Source organism: Pituophis catenifer, unplaced genomic scaffold, assembly GCF_029215685.1.
Source record: "Pituophis catenifer annectens isolate HBS135680 unplaced genomic scaffold, rPitCat1.0.hap2 SCAF_1, whole genome shotgun sequence".
Taxonomy (NCBI): Eukaryota; Metazoa; Chordata; class Lepidosauria; order Squamata; family Colubridae; genus Pituophis; species Pituophis catenifer.
Window position 1 is genome coordinate 188,215,322 of NW_027256881.1, and position 17,425 is coordinate 188,232,746.

General features: G+C 38.2%; 1 protein-coding gene across 4 annotated transcripts in view; it reads left to right on the top strand.

Annotated features, from left to right (window-relative positions):
• TFPI (tissue factor pathway inhibitor) overlaps positions 1-16,901 on the top strand; it is a 35,424-nt gene extending 18,523 nt beyond the window's left edge. For 3 of the 4 annotated variants that reach the window (XM_070956856.1, XM_070956858.1, XM_070956859.1), the window contains 6 exons: positions 344-544; positions 4,455-4,493; positions 6,665-6,841; positions 8,088-8,174; positions 15,156-15,338; positions 16,716-16,901. In XM_070956856.1, the coding sequence (XP_070812957.1) occupies positions 344-544; positions 4,455-4,493; positions 6,665-6,841; positions 8,088-8,174; positions 15,156-15,338; positions 16,716-16,822 (794 nt within the window). In that variant the 3' untranslated portion in view covers positions 16,823-16,901. Of the gene's footprint in view, positions 1-343; positions 545-4,454; positions 4,494-6,664; positions 6,842-8,087; positions 8,175-9,425; positions 9,673-15,155; positions 15,339-16,715 lie in introns of those variants that run through there. The other variant, XM_070956860.1, reaches the window with a different exon arrangement.
• The last annotated feature ends 524 nt before the right edge of the window (positions 16,902-17,425 follow it).

The window sequence follows — 17,425 nt, forward strand, 5'->3', positions numbered from 1 at the left end:
AGGAAGGAGTATTGTGTTGTTCAATTATTATTTATAAAAATAATAAAGGCATTAAAAAGAAAGCCTACAGGGACTAGTCCAGGCAGTCATCAGAAGTCTACACTGACTTGAAGGTGCACGTGTACACACACACACACACACACACACACACACACACACACACACTGAAATGTAGTGTTGGACCAAAAGGAATATTTTACAGACATTCTCATTCTAGCTCTTGGAAAAAGAACTGAATATATATGATACATCATGTTTAGATTCCTTCAAATGCATTTGGCTGTTATACTGTGCATATTATAGCAGGCAATATTATGGAATACTGTTATTTACCTTCTTTCAGGTCTCAATTCATCCCCACTCATACTAGGCATGTCAATCTGTGCCTTGAAAGCTGATTCTGGTCCCTGCAAAGCCCTGCACACCCGCTATCATTTCAACATCCATACTCACCACTGTGAACTTTTCAACTTTGGTGGATGTCAAGGCAATGAAAACAACTTTTTAACCCTAGACGAATGTCAAGAAAAGTGTGTCGTGAAAGGTCAGTATATTCCTTGCTACAATTCTTTCTTTTTCAAAAGAAACACTTCTTTTTAAGTCTCAGGCGAAAGCCAATTCTTTGGACAACTTATCAGATTGTCATATTATGTACTACTGGCTTACCTGCAGAATTTATACAAATATATACATGAATATAGGAAACAGCGTTGTACCAAATTAGATCATTGATCCAACTCGCTCCATTCTTGTAGTTTCCCAAAATGTCAGTGATTACAGCCATTCCTAGAGACATCACAAATTAAATTTGGTGCCATATTCATGTGAAACATCTTTATACACCTGAACTCTGGTCATTCTTAGAATTAAAACTAACTCAATGATAAATATAAAGCTTTGAAAAAGTATTTTGAATAGTAAGTTCCATATCTCATTTTCACCAGGCAAAATGAACATTAAGTCCTAGGTATCCATCAACTTAACCCACATTCCAACAGATGTAAATTTGATGCTCTGGGCAATTTCCATGTTTTAAACTTCAGTCAGTACTAACACTATATACATAAAGCAATTGTTATCCAGGTTTAATAATACATACTTCAGAGATATTGCAGATGTGGTTCCAGACCACTGGAATAAAGCAAATATTGCAGTAAAGCAAATCACACAAATGTTTTGGTTTCCCAGTCTGTATAAATGTGATATTTACACTATACTATGGTCTATTAAGTGTGCAATAGTATGTCTGAAAAAGAAAACCAATGCACATACTTTAATTAAAAAATACTTTATTGCTAAAAAATGCTAATCATCTGAGCCTTCAGCAAGTCATAATCTTTTTGCTGGTGGAGGATCTTGAAAAAAAAAAAACTCACACTAAGTGTGAAGTGTAATAAAGTGAAGCGCAATAAAACAAGTTATGCCTGTATATACTAAAAGTCCAAGTGGGAAATATATCTTATAACCAAGATGTTAATTCAGCAGGGATTTAGTTATTCCAGAGTCTCCAGCAGAGAAAAGTACTATCAAATAGCTGGCTGGTTAAGAAAATCCCAAGCTGCAACTTTTAATAAATCTTTCTGCCAGAAAAAAACAATCTTACTTAACTCAGTCAAGGCAAGTGAAAAGAGCACTGCAGTGGGCAAGTATAATAAACATCATGAATTTGTATGCTGACCTGGAGAAGCCAAACCAGTCAGGGCCCCAGGTGCATGTTTAAGGGTGTACAAATGCAGTGTAAGGAAAAGTGTTTAATTCAAACATAACAAAAGTCAGATGACGAAATAAGACCTCAGTCTCCAAGGGAAAAAGGCTTAAATCATGCCCTTCAGCCTTAATCTCCAAGAAAATTGAAAGTCCTTTTAAAATTAGAAGGAAGGTGACATCATCATGCAGGCAGGGAAGGTATGTTATAGAGCCTTTCATTTAAAGAATGAAAGGGGTCCAGGAAAAGAGCCTCTCTTCCATTTCCCCCATCTTCTGGAATATTCTCCCTTCAGAAGTGAGGTGGGCTATCATTCTCCTGGCCTTTTGAAGGAATTTGAAGACCTCTGCCAACTCAAATAGGGCTCACTGAGCAATACGCAACCCTGGAACCTAAAAGTCTCTCCCCCCACCCCCCATACACACTTTTTAACTTCTAACTTATTTTATTCTTGTTTTTATCTGGCTCTTCTTATTGATGCATTGTATTTTTATATGGCTTTTATGCTTTTAACCGTATATCACCAGAGTCACTCTGGGAGTTGGGCAGTACCCAGGGATGGGTTCTACTTACCTTTACTACTGGTTTGCAACGGGAGTGCGTTTCGCTCACGTGCGAAGAAGCTTCTGTGCATGCGCAGATCATCAGTGATGACATTGTGGCGGGTGGGCGGAGCTTACTACCGGTTCTCAAGAACCAGACCAAACCAGGAGCAACCCACCACTGGCAGTACCTAAATTTGACAGATAATAAATAAATACCCATAATAAATACCCATGGAAAACAAAACTTCAGAAAGTCCCTCTGAATTTGGAAATGAAAAAGATGTCAGTTACATTTTCTGATGCATCTGAAAAAAATATGTGTCAGTACATTTATAAGATTTGAAAAAGAATCATGCTTATAAGATGTTCATATGCTCTGCAACATGTATAACTTATAACTTTGATTACTAGAACACTGGGAATTGCCAATTGCTTGTCTAGTTGCTGAAATTAGTTTAGATGCTTTGTGTACATTTCTTTTATCAGACTTCATCGTTTTCAGCAGAGTTTGTTGGTACTATCTCTCAATTATCTCAGCCTGTCCATCCAAATTGGACTGAGTTGACATGTTACAAGTGCCATCTATTAAAGAGTTTTATTTTATAGAACTCAGGAACTCTGTGGCTCTGGCTGTCTTGTAGAACAGCATTTCCCCGCCTGCCCCTCCCCCCCCATCACAGATTCAGATGGCCCTGATCCTCCTGGCCTTTAGACCTAACTTTTCCTCCTGATGTTGGGCCAGGATGTTGCACAGGCCATTGATATGTGAATTGTGAGTTATCATCCCCAGCACTATATATGTGACTTTCTTGATTTTTATTCTGATTTTTTAAAATTCTTGATATCAGTATGTTAAAGTATATTAGCTGCTCAGTGTCAGCTCGCACTGCGAGATGAGTGGCATATATATTTAATAAACACATAAAGTTAATGTATTCAGAGGAACATGTATAGTCCAACAATGACATTAATGGCTTGGCAGCTTCATTTTTGATATTTCTGAAAGAAAGGGGTTCTACATAGATGCGGCAATGACAAAGTAAATCTACATTTTTAAGAAAAATAACTATGATGTGCAAATTTTGAGAAGCAAAGGAAAAAATTGAAAACTAACCTCCACAGGATGTTTCTATTCAAAAGAAATCATCATCAGCCAAAATGTTGGAGATGTGAATGTTTGGATGCTACGTATTATCATGTTTGGTGGACCTGTAGGAAAGTTAAGGCTTTTTGGATAAAAATTTGGTGGGTCATGCAGAATGTTTTGAAGAAAAAAATTCAATTTTCTCCACAATTGTTTTTACTGGGTATAGTTAGGGGTTTTACATTGGGTGAAACAAAATTGATATTGTATATGATAACAGCAGCAAGATTGTTGATAGGTAAATACTGGAAGAATGAAGCTTTGCCCACTATTGAGGAATGGACTTTGAAGATGGCCAGTTTTGCAGAGATGGAGAAGATTTCAGCATATTTAAAAGATTGTTCACAAGAGACTTATGAGTGGGAATGGAAAAGGTGGATAGAATATGTTCAGAACAAATATCAAACTAGAAAGTATCAAATAGCTTTTACTTGAAAATAATGTACTAGAAATTTTTTAAAGTAATGAGATAAAGAGAAAAACTATACAGGGGAGGGAGCGGCTCAAGTTTATATATAAGTGTTATATTATATTATGTTATTATATTAGGGTTCTTCATGATTATGAGTATATTATAGGGAAGTCAGGGGGGAGGGGAGGGTTAGGGAGGGTTAGGGAGGTTGGGAAGTTTGGGGGGAGGGGAGGGTTAGGGAGGGTTAGGGAGGTTGGGAAGATTGGGGGGGAGGTGGGGGGGGAAAAAGGGGTGAAAATGTAATTGTAAAACTTTTGCAATAAAAAAAAAAAAAAGAAATCATCATCATCATCAGGCTTCTATCCTTCCAAGGTAAAATGAGAACCCAGATTGTGGGGGCAATATGCTGACTCTTATTGTTTAGAGAGGGCTGTAAAGCACTGTGAAGCGGCATACAAGTCTAAATGCTATTGTTAGTGCTATCATCATCTATATTTCAAAAACTATACACATGAACACACCTCTACAAACTATATTCATATATATCATACTGTATATATCGATCTATATTAAAGAGAGAAAGATTATGCCCATATGAGGACTTTTACTGTTACTAGATCTAGTTTAAAATTATCTTTTCCATTACAGATGTGCCAGCGAAGATAAAGAAATCAAGACTTAAGAATGGTAACTTACTGTTTCATTGTGTTTTGTTATCTCTCAGTATTAAGAAATAATTTCCCAACAGAAATGTGGTTGGGTTAAGTTACTATACAGATTTTACTCAAATGTCCAAAGTTCTTATTAGCTTATAAGATTGTTGTACTTATCATAGCAAACAATAACTATAATTTTTTAAAATGTTTCTTTCATCTGTAAGAAGGTGAGGGGCTCAAAAATGAGATCATTTTTATTTCTGGTGTTTGATTTTGGAGAGCTTCATATTAATAGTACAATGCAGTACAATAATTTTTAACTTATAATTTACAATGTATAATGTAATATAATTGTATCACAATTAAGTTTGTATTGTAAAATGAATAATGAATGAGAAATGAACATTGCCAAGATAAATTATTAGTGTTCATATCACATCAACTCAATTATCCTTAGTTAATTAGGTTTTAAGTGGCTGTCTTCTTTGCATTGCACATGAATATCTTGATTGTAAAAAGTACCATTATCTTGAAATCCATTGAAACCAATCAAAGCAATAGGAAAGCAGTGGCATGAGAATCAATATGTTGCAAGACAGATTCTTTTTTATTATTATTTTTTATTATTCAGAAGAATATTTTTACCCATAACAATCCACAGTTTTGGAAGAATTGCATTAAAGTTGATTTCATTTCAGACATTAATTTCTTTATCCAAAAACTGACAAAGGACAGTGCTATCTAATCCTTCTTAGGAGATATAGGGATCAAGCAGTAAGATCTCTGAATCAGGGGTGGGTTCTACGTACCTTTACTACTGGTTCGTGATGGGACCGCATGCGTGCGCGTGCTTCTACGCATGCACAGATCACCCATGACGATGTCGTGGTGGGTGGGCGGAGCCTCCCGTCGGTTTTATTACCGGTTCTATAGAACTGGACCAAACTGGGAGCAACCCACCACTGCTCTGAATGCCACTAACAATAAGTTTGGTTCATCCTGAAATAGACTAATTTCTTCCCATATTACCAAAAATTAAGTTTGGCCCCTTAGGTTTAAAGTTTGAGATTAAAATGTAATGATGGAGAGCATTTCACTGTAATTAGACTAACATAGATATAGTGCATAAACTGTTGGATTAAAAGTGGCAGAAGCAAGTTCAGATCTATCCCCAGATATGCATTTATTTATTAAATTCATATGGCATCCATCTCATTGTCAAACGACTGTGGGCTGCTTAAAACATCATAAAATAACAATATAAAACAATTAAGATGGTAAAAACATACGAGAGATCGCTAGGTAACTTTGGACCAATTATTCTCTCAGTCCAACCTGATTCACAGCAGTGTTGTTGGCATGAAAAGTGGAAGGAAGGAGTGGTATATATTTATGCCACCTGGAGCTCCTGAAGGAAAGGCAGGATATAAAATTTGTAAATAAATAACAGAATGAGAAGTCGGATGTTTAATTGACAAATTTAGCCGAGTTATCATTATGAAATCTTTTGGACCAAGGTTTTCAAACTATTGTCCAATTTCCAGCTGCATTAGAAGTCGTAGCAGCTGTTCTTACTTTCATCATTGGGGTGAGATCATTTTTGTAGCATACGCTTGAAGACTATGTAAATATAGCTGAGTTTAAGCCTGACAACTGAGTATAAGGAAGGAAGAAAAAAGATACAAATCTCATATTTTTGTGGGAGACATTTTCTATCATAGATTACCTTTTTGAAAAATTGAGGCCATCTGGACTCTGAAATTAAATATTAAATATTATGGCGGCATCAAAGATTTACCACTCTCTTGAGGGCTATTGCCTAACTGTGGCTGAAAATATCAGAATAAACCCGGCCTGTGAAACTCATCACATTCCATCTCAGTTATGGCTATTATGGAAACTGAATCAGCCATATTATTTGCAAACCAAAGTAGAGTATATAGCTAGTCCCTAGACAACTACTATGGATAATACACTACAATTACATTATGTTTCACATTCTGGATATACAAAAATCTTCCACCTATAAAACTAGAGTATTGAAGGATTTCCTAAATCTTTCTCCTGAAGTCAATGGGACTGAGTAGCATTTAACTTTAGTTAGAACTGAATGATTTTATAATGAAGTTAAGAGGAATCAATAACAATAACAGTGGAAAAAATGACTGTTATTTTCCTTCCTGAAACAATCCTAATTCACAGAAAAGCCGTCCTTCTGCCTTTTGGAAAATGACCCTGGTGTCTGCCGAGGATTAATTTCCAGGTATTTCTACAACAAAGAGTCACAGCAGTGTGAAAAATTCCAATATGGAGGTTGCCTGGGAAACCAAAACAACTTTAAATCTTTGCAAGAATGCCAAAATACCTGCCATGACAGAGGTAAGTGGAGCTGGTACTTAACTGCATCTCTCAGTGCCTGTTGGTGTAAGGCAGGAATAGAGAGCCTCTGTCCTTCCAGATCTTTTTTTAGAAAACAACTGTTGCTAGATTCCTTCTCTGTGGGAGCCCCAGCCCTGTGGAATGAACTGCCCCCGAAATACGTAAGATCTCCGACCTCCGGGTGTTTCGTTGTGCACTCAAGACCCTGTTGTTCCGCCAGGCTGGGCTATCAACAACAATTTTAAATTGGGTTTTAAATTTCTGGGGTTTTAAAATTTAGCCGAATTCATTTAATAATTTTAAACTATTTTAACTGATGTTGTTTGTGTTTTTAATAGGCTGTACACCGCCCTGAGTCCTTCGGGAGAAGGGCGGTATAGAAATAAAATTATTATTATTATTAAATTATTATTATTATTTTATTGGCTGAATTACCAATGGCTGATAGGACTTGAAATTTATAGAATTCAAAGCTTGTGGGAATGGTAGCATGTCTGCTAAGTTACAACAGAAATTCATTCACATGTTCAGTTTGAAGGCTGCATATATGAGTGGTTGCTATCATCTGTTTTCATAATTGGAGAGAAAAAGCAAAGAGGATAAGGAGTCCCTTTCAGTCTTCAGTGAAAGAACTGCATAAACAATGTATTAGCAAGCTAGTATGACATAGAACTAAGGGACATGGTGGCTCAGTGGCTAAGACGCTGAGCTTGTCGATCGAAAGGTCGGCAGTTCAGCGGTTCAAATCCCTAGTGCCGTGTAACAGGTTGAGCTCCTGTTACTTGTCCCAGCTTCTGCCAACCTAGCAGTTCGAAAGCATGTAAAAAATTCAAGTAGAAAAATAGGGACCACCTTTGGTGGGAAGGTAACAGCGTTCCGTGCGCCTTTGGCGTTCAATCATGCCAGCCACATGACCATGGAGACTCTTCGGACAGCGCTGGCTCTTCGGCTTTCAAACGGAGATGAGCATCGCTCCCTAGAGTCGGGAACGACTAGCGCATATGTGCAAGGGGAAACTTTTCCTTTATCTAACAACATAGAACAGAAGGTGGGAATAAACTCCTTTTTCAGTTTAATGTAAACAAATGTAAATGAAGTGAAAACTGCTTCTTATGTCTAAGTAAGTTCAAATGAAAAGCGGATTTCAGGAAACTACAATCTTGGGGTATTAAATAAATGTTAATCACTGTGTTTTCTCTGTCCCAATATACCATTTTGATCAGATATTTTTTTATATATATTTCAGTCCCCTCAACCAATTCACTACAAATCGATGATGACCACACGGTTTTGGGTACTATTAGTAATAATAGTGCTCCACTTATTAAGCAAGGTATGTATTAATAGTTATGCCTGAGTAAGAATCGGGCTCACTCTATAGTTCTCATCTGAACTTTTCCCTGTCATGTTTCTACTTTGCTTCTCATGATTCTGAAGGGAATTCAGTTTATTAACTAATGGGGGTTTCTGCAAAGCTTGAACCGATTCCTCTCTATATATTTTTTATTTCCTCTCTATTCCATCATCTGTATTGCTTTTTTAAAAGCAGATGTTTTTGCCCTCCCTCCATGGAAAAGCTGCTACTCTGTGCATTCTATTATTCTCCTAAAAGATGAGATCACTCTCATATATAATGCCTAAATAGAAAAGAGCCATAGCATATGAACATATGAAGCTTCCTTAACCAGGGTCACATAGTGCATACTATATTATTAATTCTAATTAGTAACAGCCAAAAACATACTCAACTCTGCTAACTAACACTGGGTATGGTAGAAATTGCTGGGAATTTCTCCTTTAACTATGCCACTGCACAGTAGTGGGTTTCAATTTCGGCTGCTACTGGTTTGCTCATGGGCGTGTGTGCATTCGCTCATCTACGCATGCACAGAGACATCCAGGTGGGTGGGCGGAGCCTCCTGCTGCCGCTGCTGCTGCTACTAGTTCGCCCAATCCAGGGTGAACCAGTAGCAACCCACCACTGCTGCACAAGTATAGTTTACCGAAGAGATCTCAAATTTCTAATATGCCATTGCAGCATGGGAATAGTCACATAATACATGCTAGCACCTAGCATGTTATCTGACAGATTACTTCTTCTGAATGTGCTGCATTTGTATTTTACTGCTTTCTGCCATAGTAGTGGCACTACTATGTTCACATCAGGAATATGCACTTTGTCTTTAGACTAATGACTCCAAACATCACTGAGGAAACATGGATGAGTCCAAGGAAGCCAAAACAAAAACATAGATTATAAAATTTATTCCTCAATAAATTAAATCAGAGTTTTGTTTAAGTTCCGTTTTTAATTGTTACCTAACTATTCTGCATACCTCCTAGAGTCTTGAGACTGGGATATATAAATGTCAGGAAAGAAATAATAAATACTAACATTTCTGAGGTAATTGTTAGTGGCAGAAATAAATCCCTTTTGTTGTTTTTTGGCTCGTTTTTTTAATCTTTCCTGATTTTTATTTTTATTTTTTGTCTGAAAGCTTTCTTTGAAAGATTTGTTGCCACTGTTTATCCATGAGTATATGCCATACTGGAGATTGAGGCTTCTCACTTTTATGATCCACAGTTGTACGTCAGGGAGAAAGGAACAGCTGGAAAAAGACTGATCACGGTTGCTATATTTTTCTGCTGGCCATCTGCACTTTCATTCATATGTGCTTCTGGGAACTGGCTGGTAGTTTGTGGATTATGCATGCTGGCTAGAAATCTGGAGTGCTTGTGAGAAAAGTCCAGGGAGATCTTCTTAATGAACTTTGGGACTGCCTATGATGGGAAAGTGCTGTGTGGTTTTTCTACACCCTGGCTTCATTCATCACAGAACATAGACCTTTGCTTGGGCTATAATCACCTAATCCAGTAATGGGATGGAGGAAAGGCATTCTTGTGTCAGCCAAAATCCAATCAGGATGAAGGGTGGTACAGAAATGTTCTGAGTAGATAAATAAATAAAGCATTCAAACTGTTTCAAGAGTTATTGACAATACTTTTTCTTTTTTGCTTAGTCTTGGTGTTGGCCCTGATTGAACAGTTGAATACATCTCATGTCTTTATATTGATTCTTGCCCCTTGCTTAGGCAAGGATCTGCTGTTGAATTTGGAGACCCCACTCAAAACTTAAACCTATCCAATCAGAGGTACATATTGGTGGGAAAACATAGTATCTTAGAAGTTCTTAGTTCTAGTTCTTAGAACTTAGAAGCGCTATCTTTTAAAAATATCTTTACAGTCCTATGGAGCCACCGTGAGGAACAGTTTGACAGAATTACAAAATACTGGTGAGGTAGCCCTCAACTCATGACTGTAATGCAGCCTGCTCATTACAGTCAGATGTCATGATGGCTATTAAGTGAAGTACCCATGTGATCATCCCTGCTCTTCCTAATGTGGTTGTTAAATGAACATGCTGATCACTAAGCAAAGCATGGGGTGGCTTGGGCCCTGGAGGAGACCCTGACCCAGGCTCCCCAAAGCCTTCCCCACCCTTAAGGCATACCATGCTCCACTTCCTGCTCCTCAAGGGCCACAGGCCCTGCTTTCCATCCCACTGGGCCCAATACCTTTTTCCTTACTTCATATAACCCATTACACACTTACCTTTGAAAGAGCTCCATAGTTTGAGTGAGGGAAGCAAAGCAAGTTTTGTTGCTGGGCTATGTGGCATGAACCCAGAGGTGGCCACCATTTTTCGAGCAGCCACCATTCTGAAACAGCACCAACCCAGCAATAAACACTTACTGTGTTTTCTTAACCCAAACTTAACCTAGAGTTCTTTGAAAGGCAAGTGTGCAATGGGTGATGGGTAAGGAAGAGAGTGTGGGACCTTGTGGGGAGAATTGGAGGGGGGGCGAGATAGCCTGGGGGCCTGTAGCATCCTTGTGGTGGTTGTAAGGGGCAAACAACTATAAGGTGTTTTCTGCTGGCGAGGTGTCTACTGTAACTTCAAACATTTGCTAAGTGACCAGTCGAGAAATACCTCTACATTACTCAGATACACACAAATAAATACTCACATATATATACACACCAATGTATCTTCCTCTAAATGCCTAACTAGATATAATGCCAATTTGCAGGGTCTAATGGAAACAATTTAATTTGCCCTTTTTGCTTGCGTTGCAATTTTCTTGGTAAGTGGCAAAAGTAATCAGATAATTATATAGATAAACTACATAAAAATTTCATTCTAATGAAAGAGACTTGAAGTTGCCATAAATTTATGAACTGTTTTTAAATGGCTTTAATAAGGCATGAAATGTTGCTATTATCTCTAAGTCTAGAATAGTCTGATGGACTACTATAGTTTCTGGATCAAATGAATCTTATAGTACCATTCCTTGACAAAACAGCCAGCCACCAAATATTCTTTGGGGTAGTTAAATAATATCACCAATTTATTACTGCTGTATTAATTGTTAATTGCATATTTTAATGGAAAATGGTATTTCATAATTAGCTATCCTAATCCTTACAGCAGGAGTATGAAATACATACACACACACATACACAAAGAGAAAGATACACACAGAGAGACACACACACATTTGAAATTTGGAAAGCAGAGGGAATTTTATGGGGAGGGAATCAAAAAAGGCAAGATGCTGGTCACGGCAATGTGATTGAAGCTTTATCCCTTCTTATATGTGTTGATGTCACATGCATAGGCAAAGAGGCAGGGCTTCAGTCATGTTGCCACAACTGTCATAGTGCTGTTTTTGAATGGTCAAATGGCAGTCGACAATGCTCCATTATTTCTCTTTATAGATAGTCACAGATAGGAAAATTTTATGCGCAGAATTTAATCTACCTTCTTGGCTACTTTCTTTGGCTTCATGCTGTTTCTCTTTGTGTGCAGTGAGTGAGTGTGTGCTTATGTGTGCTTGTATGTACATGTCTCCATTTGGCTTTGTTCTCTTTGGTCATCTTCACAGAAGGGGCAAAAGAATAAATTCAAAACGCAAGCTAGGCATTAAGAAACACCTCATGATGCTCTAGGACCATGATGGTGAACCTATGGCACATGTGCCACAGGTGGCACACAGAGCCATATCTGTGGGCACGTGAGCATTGGCCTAGCTCAGCTCCAGCACACATTGGCCTGCTGATTTTTGGGCCTTCCAGGCCCACCCAAAGTCAGGAAATGGGCCGTTTCCGGCCTCCAGAGGGTAGGGAGGCTGTTTTCACCCTCCCCAGGCTCCAAGAAAGCCTCTGGAGTCTGGGGAGGGTGAAAAACAGGCCTATTGGCCCCACCAGTAACCTTTTTGCCATCGCGTGCCAAAAGCGGGGGGAATGCAGGGGGCCGCGCATGCATGAGTGTGTGGGGGGATGCGGGGGTGCATTGAATTATGGGTGTGAGCACACATGCGTGCAGCCCCCCCGCGTTCCCCCCACTTTTGGCACATGACGGCAAAAAGGTTAGCCATCACTGCTCTAGGAAATGGCTCTGCTAATATAATATAGAACATAGAATAACATAGTTGGAAGGGACCTTGGAGGTCTTCTAGTTCAAACACCTGCTCAAGCAAGAGACCCTATAGCATTCCAGACAAGTGTCTATCCAGTCCCTTCTTAAAAGCCTCCATTGATGGAGCACCATCAATGGAGCCCTTTTGAAGGCAAGGCAAACTGTTGCACTGATTCATTCTTCTAACCGTTAGGAAATTTCTCCTTAGTTTTAGATTGCTTCTCTCCTTGTTTGGTTTCTTATCTTCCTAAAGGAAGGGGCCATGATGTGCAAAGCTGTGTCATCTGCCCAGTGTAGAATTAAGCCCCTGGTTCACGTTCTCTTGACACCAAAATCCTTTCAGTCAACCACTGGGATCAACTGGAAGTGCGTTTAAATTAAAAAGTCCTGCATGTTCTGTGCAAAGGGCGTGAAAGGCACCGAAGAAAAGCTTGTTCAGTAATTTTACAGGAAAGGACCCCCCTCAGAATCACAACATTAATCTGTCGCTATCTATTCAATGAAAAGACGTGTTCTCTATGTTTAGTTTAAACTGACTGAGGGAGAAATTTCCTTCCTGACATTTTATCTATTTCCTATGTTTCCACTGTTAGTTTGTTTTTTCTGTAACCTAGCAGCACATAAATATAATTTAGGATTTGAGTTTTGTAAAATAATTTAAGCTTCAGATTTTTATTGCCTTTTTTTTTTTTACAAGCTATGAACCTGGGCAGGTTGGGATGCCATAGTACTATCTGTATCATTATTTCAGTCCTAGAAAATTAAGGCCCTTAAAGCCTCCAATGACCAGTCCTTGCTTTGCTCAAGTTTCATAAAACCTTCTTATTCCTCACACAAATCATTGGCATCTTTGCACCAAATAGACTTATTGTTGTTTCTCTTTCATGGCTGTTTCAGAAGACAACATTCTTTACTAGTTAGTATCATGAAGACTGTATCCCTTTTATTCTTGTTTTGTACTTGTCTATTTGTTTTTATGCTTGAGGAGCCCTCTGAAGGTATCCAGGATCTAATGATAGAAAGGACCATGAATCCAGTTGTAAAATTACCCCATAAACTGCATTTTGGTTTTGTTTCCAGGCATAAGCAAAGTACAATTGACTTTCAGCAGAAATACTACAGGCTTTGCATGACATGCTGTGGCCAATGTCAGAACCTGGGATTCTTCGGCTGCTCCAGAAACCTGACATTTGTTGGGATTGTTGCTGAATACCGCTAACGAAATTGGACTGTGTGTGTGTGTGCATGCGTGTGTGTTTGATAATGCCCTAATATAATATCAGTTTGCAGCAATATAATAAGAAATTAAAATGACTACCAGAGCCTGAGTGGCGTAAGAGGCTAATGCCTCCTACTAAGGCAGCATTTAACATCCAGCTGCCTGCAATTACTGCGAGTTCAATTCTCACCAGGCTCAAGGTCGACTCAGCCTTCCATCCTTTCTAAGGTGGGTAAAATGAGGACCCGGTTTGTGGGGGCAATAAGATGACTTTGTATAAATTATACAAAAGTATGAAGGCTATTGCTTAACGCATTGTAAGCCGCCCTGAGTCTCCGGAGAAGGGCGGCATATAAATCAAATTAAATAAAAAATAAATAAAAAATTAATTAATTAATTAATTAATTAATTAATTAATTAATTAATTCACCAGCCAGTACTACTTCTAGTTCTCAGTCCTAGTTTTTGGTGCTTGGTCCTAGTGCTATGGGGTCAGAACTCTAGTGTCTGATCTGTCCAAAAAGGCCCACTAGCAGAAATAACTTTATTTAGCTTTCCCCAAACTTTCAAGTCGGAGCTGCAGTGTACCTTCTATAAATTTCTCATACCGTGATATGTCTGGGGTTATCTCTTTTCTTCTTTGTTTCATTATCTCCCTTAAAAAAAATAGGCTGTTTTTCAGTCTTCCTTCCTTGTCTTCAAACAGATAGCATTCTTCTAAACTGGGCAAGTTTCAGAAGTGCTGAATGTCATTGTGTCTTGTAGTTTCTCGAAACATCAAGCTTTTAGAGAACAATTTTAGCTGCTAGAATGCATTTTTCACAAATGTGAAAACGCGAGGCTTATGAAAGGAGTGACCTTGTAAATAATGGAATGTGATGTTTAAATACAATTTTGCAGCGGGTTTTAATGAGATACAGTATTGGAAAAAATAACCATTCCTGTTGACCTTGGTTAAATCTAGAAACTATATACTGAATTGGAACAGTGGCTTGAAGCATTACATGTTTTAAACAAATTTAGTCAAGGGTAGGTTTAAGTGACCTATCTTGGAAGTCAGATTTATTAGCACAGCACAGCATTGCCACAAACTGGCGATCTAGGCACGCTTGACTGAAAATTCCCATCATCCACAGCTTTCATATTCATTGGCCCTTATTGGGTGGGGAAGGGAGTGCTGCTGGTCCATCACATTTGGAGAGCATGAGACAGGGATAATCTGGGATTTTAAAAAATCCTGTGATTTTATCATGAAAATTCAGTTCTTTTTGTGGTTTATTTTACTATTTGTATTCATGCCTTTATGAATTTCACTTACTTTTTTATTTTTTAAAAAAAGTCTATTTATATTGTATGACAAGTATTAAGTATGTGTATTTCACAGTTTCATTCTTTTATGCATTTATAATCACATTCAATTTTGACACTTTCCTTTGACTTAAAAAACCTCTCCAACAATGCACGCGCACACACACACACAAACACACACACATATTTTAAATTCTGAGAACTGCAGTGCAATACTGGAAAAATGTATATTTATCATAGAACCAAAAATACAACACCAGAATCCAAGTTTCTATTTCTCACCATGTTTTCTTCCTTGCTATGTCTAGAGTTATCCCTGCTCCCTTCTCTTTGTGTGATGCCCATGGACAGAGGTCTTTGCAAAGCAAATGAGAAACGGTTCTTCTATAATCAAACTACTGGAAGATGCCGTCCATTCAGCTACACTGGATGTGGTGGGAATGAAAATAATTTTACCTCTAGGAAGGCATGTGTGCAGATGTGTAAGAAAGGTACAGTTGCAAGTTTTGCAGCATGTGGATTGGAATATTCTTTGCTAAAGTATTACTGCAAGATCCAATCTGGGTCAGTCGCTGGGACCAAAGTTTTACTTTCTGAGCTTTTGGACTTTTGCTGGAGCCCATCTTCAGGGAACTTCTCTTTACTGGAATATGTATTGGAGTAGAAGACAGAAGTTCCCTGAACATGAACTCCAGCACAAGTCTAAAAGCTAAGAAGATTAAATCTCTGGTCCCAGAGACTGACCCAGATTGGATCTATCAACATTATCCTGGGACATGTATAGTTGCCTTCATTCGTTAATTATTATTCCTTAGGCTACCCTAATTTTTCATGATTCGGGGCAGATTACAAAATAAAACAATGAAAAATATGAATGTATGAAACTTTTAAAAGAAGAATTTGGAGAAACAACACCAAAATACCACCCAGTTGCTCTATTTACCCATTGTAACCCAACAACTGAGACTCTAGAAAGAGTGCAAAGAAGAGCATTAGGGGACTGAAGGCTAAAACATATGAAGAACAGTTGCTGGAACTGGGTATGTCTAGTTTAATGAAAAGAAGGACTAGGGGAGACATGATAGTAATCTTCCAATATCTCAGGGGCTGCCACAAAGAAGAGGGAGTCAAGCTGTTATCCAAAGCACCTGAGGGCAGGACAAGAAGCAACGGGTGTAAACTAATCAAGGAGAGAAGCAACTTAGAACTAAGGAGATTTTTTCTGACAGTTAGAACAATTAATCAGTGGAACAACTTGCCTCCAGAAATTGTGAATGCTCCAACACTGGAAGTTTTTAAGAAAATGTTGGATAAGCATTTGTCTGAAGTGGTGTAGGGTTTCCTGCCTAGGCAGGGGGTTGGACTAGAAGACCTTCAAGGTCCCTTCCAACTCTATTATTCTATTCTGCTTGAGGGACCAGGCTTTGAGGGCTTGTTTAATTAAGGCCTGTGTAGAGATTATACAAATCTCAGGGAATATTATTCCAGAGGGCAGGGGTCATGATAAAGAAGGGACACTTCCTGGGTCCCTCTACCCAGAAGACCATGCCTGTGCCTTTCATAAGTAGGCTTTTGGTTTGTTAATCATCTATTTCTCATAATAGAAGTGTGTAGGTATACTAAAGGCATCAATATCCCTGTCATAATGCTTTCAGATACCTGAACAATTGCTGTATATTGTCAGTCCTAAATTGTGACAGCTGTTTTTTTTTTTAATGTTCCCACTTCAAGGAGTTTGTAATATATAATTAGAAAAAAAAAGGAAACAACAGAAGGAAAGGCGGGAAATTGAGATGGAGACATAAAAAGAGAAAAATATGGCATGCTGTTTAGTACATTTTGTCATTTCTTTTTTTTTTCCCCTCCAGGTTTCATTTCAAAGAAGGGACAAAAAGGTGTCAGGAAAATACGTCGGAAAAGAAAGAAACAACTAGTCAAGGTGGTGGATGGGGAAATTGTTATTGAAAGGATTTAAGCACTATATAATTAAACCACTCTGAAAATGTTTCATTTGAAGACATCTACTATTCTTGTATTACCCACTTTGTTTAACATTGTGCATATTTATCAAGGTTTCATTTAGCAACCTTCACATCATTCTATTCCCTTGGAGATTTGTCAGGCAGAAGAGAAACTTTTTACTGTAAAATTAATGCTGTGACTTTTTTTTTCTATGGTTATTACATAGAATTGCAGAATAAAAGGCTGTGATCCGGAGCTAGCTCACTTTATCTTCTTAATCTGACACTATCTAATCACTCTGACTTGTACATGATAAAGGAATTTTCTGAATATACAGCACTGTGACTGCAGATCACTCTGTTTTATTCCCACAAAGTGGTTGATTTGCCTGAAGAACTGATTCCTTGCTGTATGGATCCTTGGACAATAGAATACAGGTAATCCTCAATTTATGACCACAATTGAGCCCAACATTTCTGTTGCTTAGTGAGAAATTTGTTAAGTGAATTTTGACCAATTTTATGACCTTTCTTGCCACAATTGTTAAGTGAATCACTGCACTTGTTAAATTAGTAACACAGTTATTAAATGAATCTGGAATCCCCATTGATTTTGC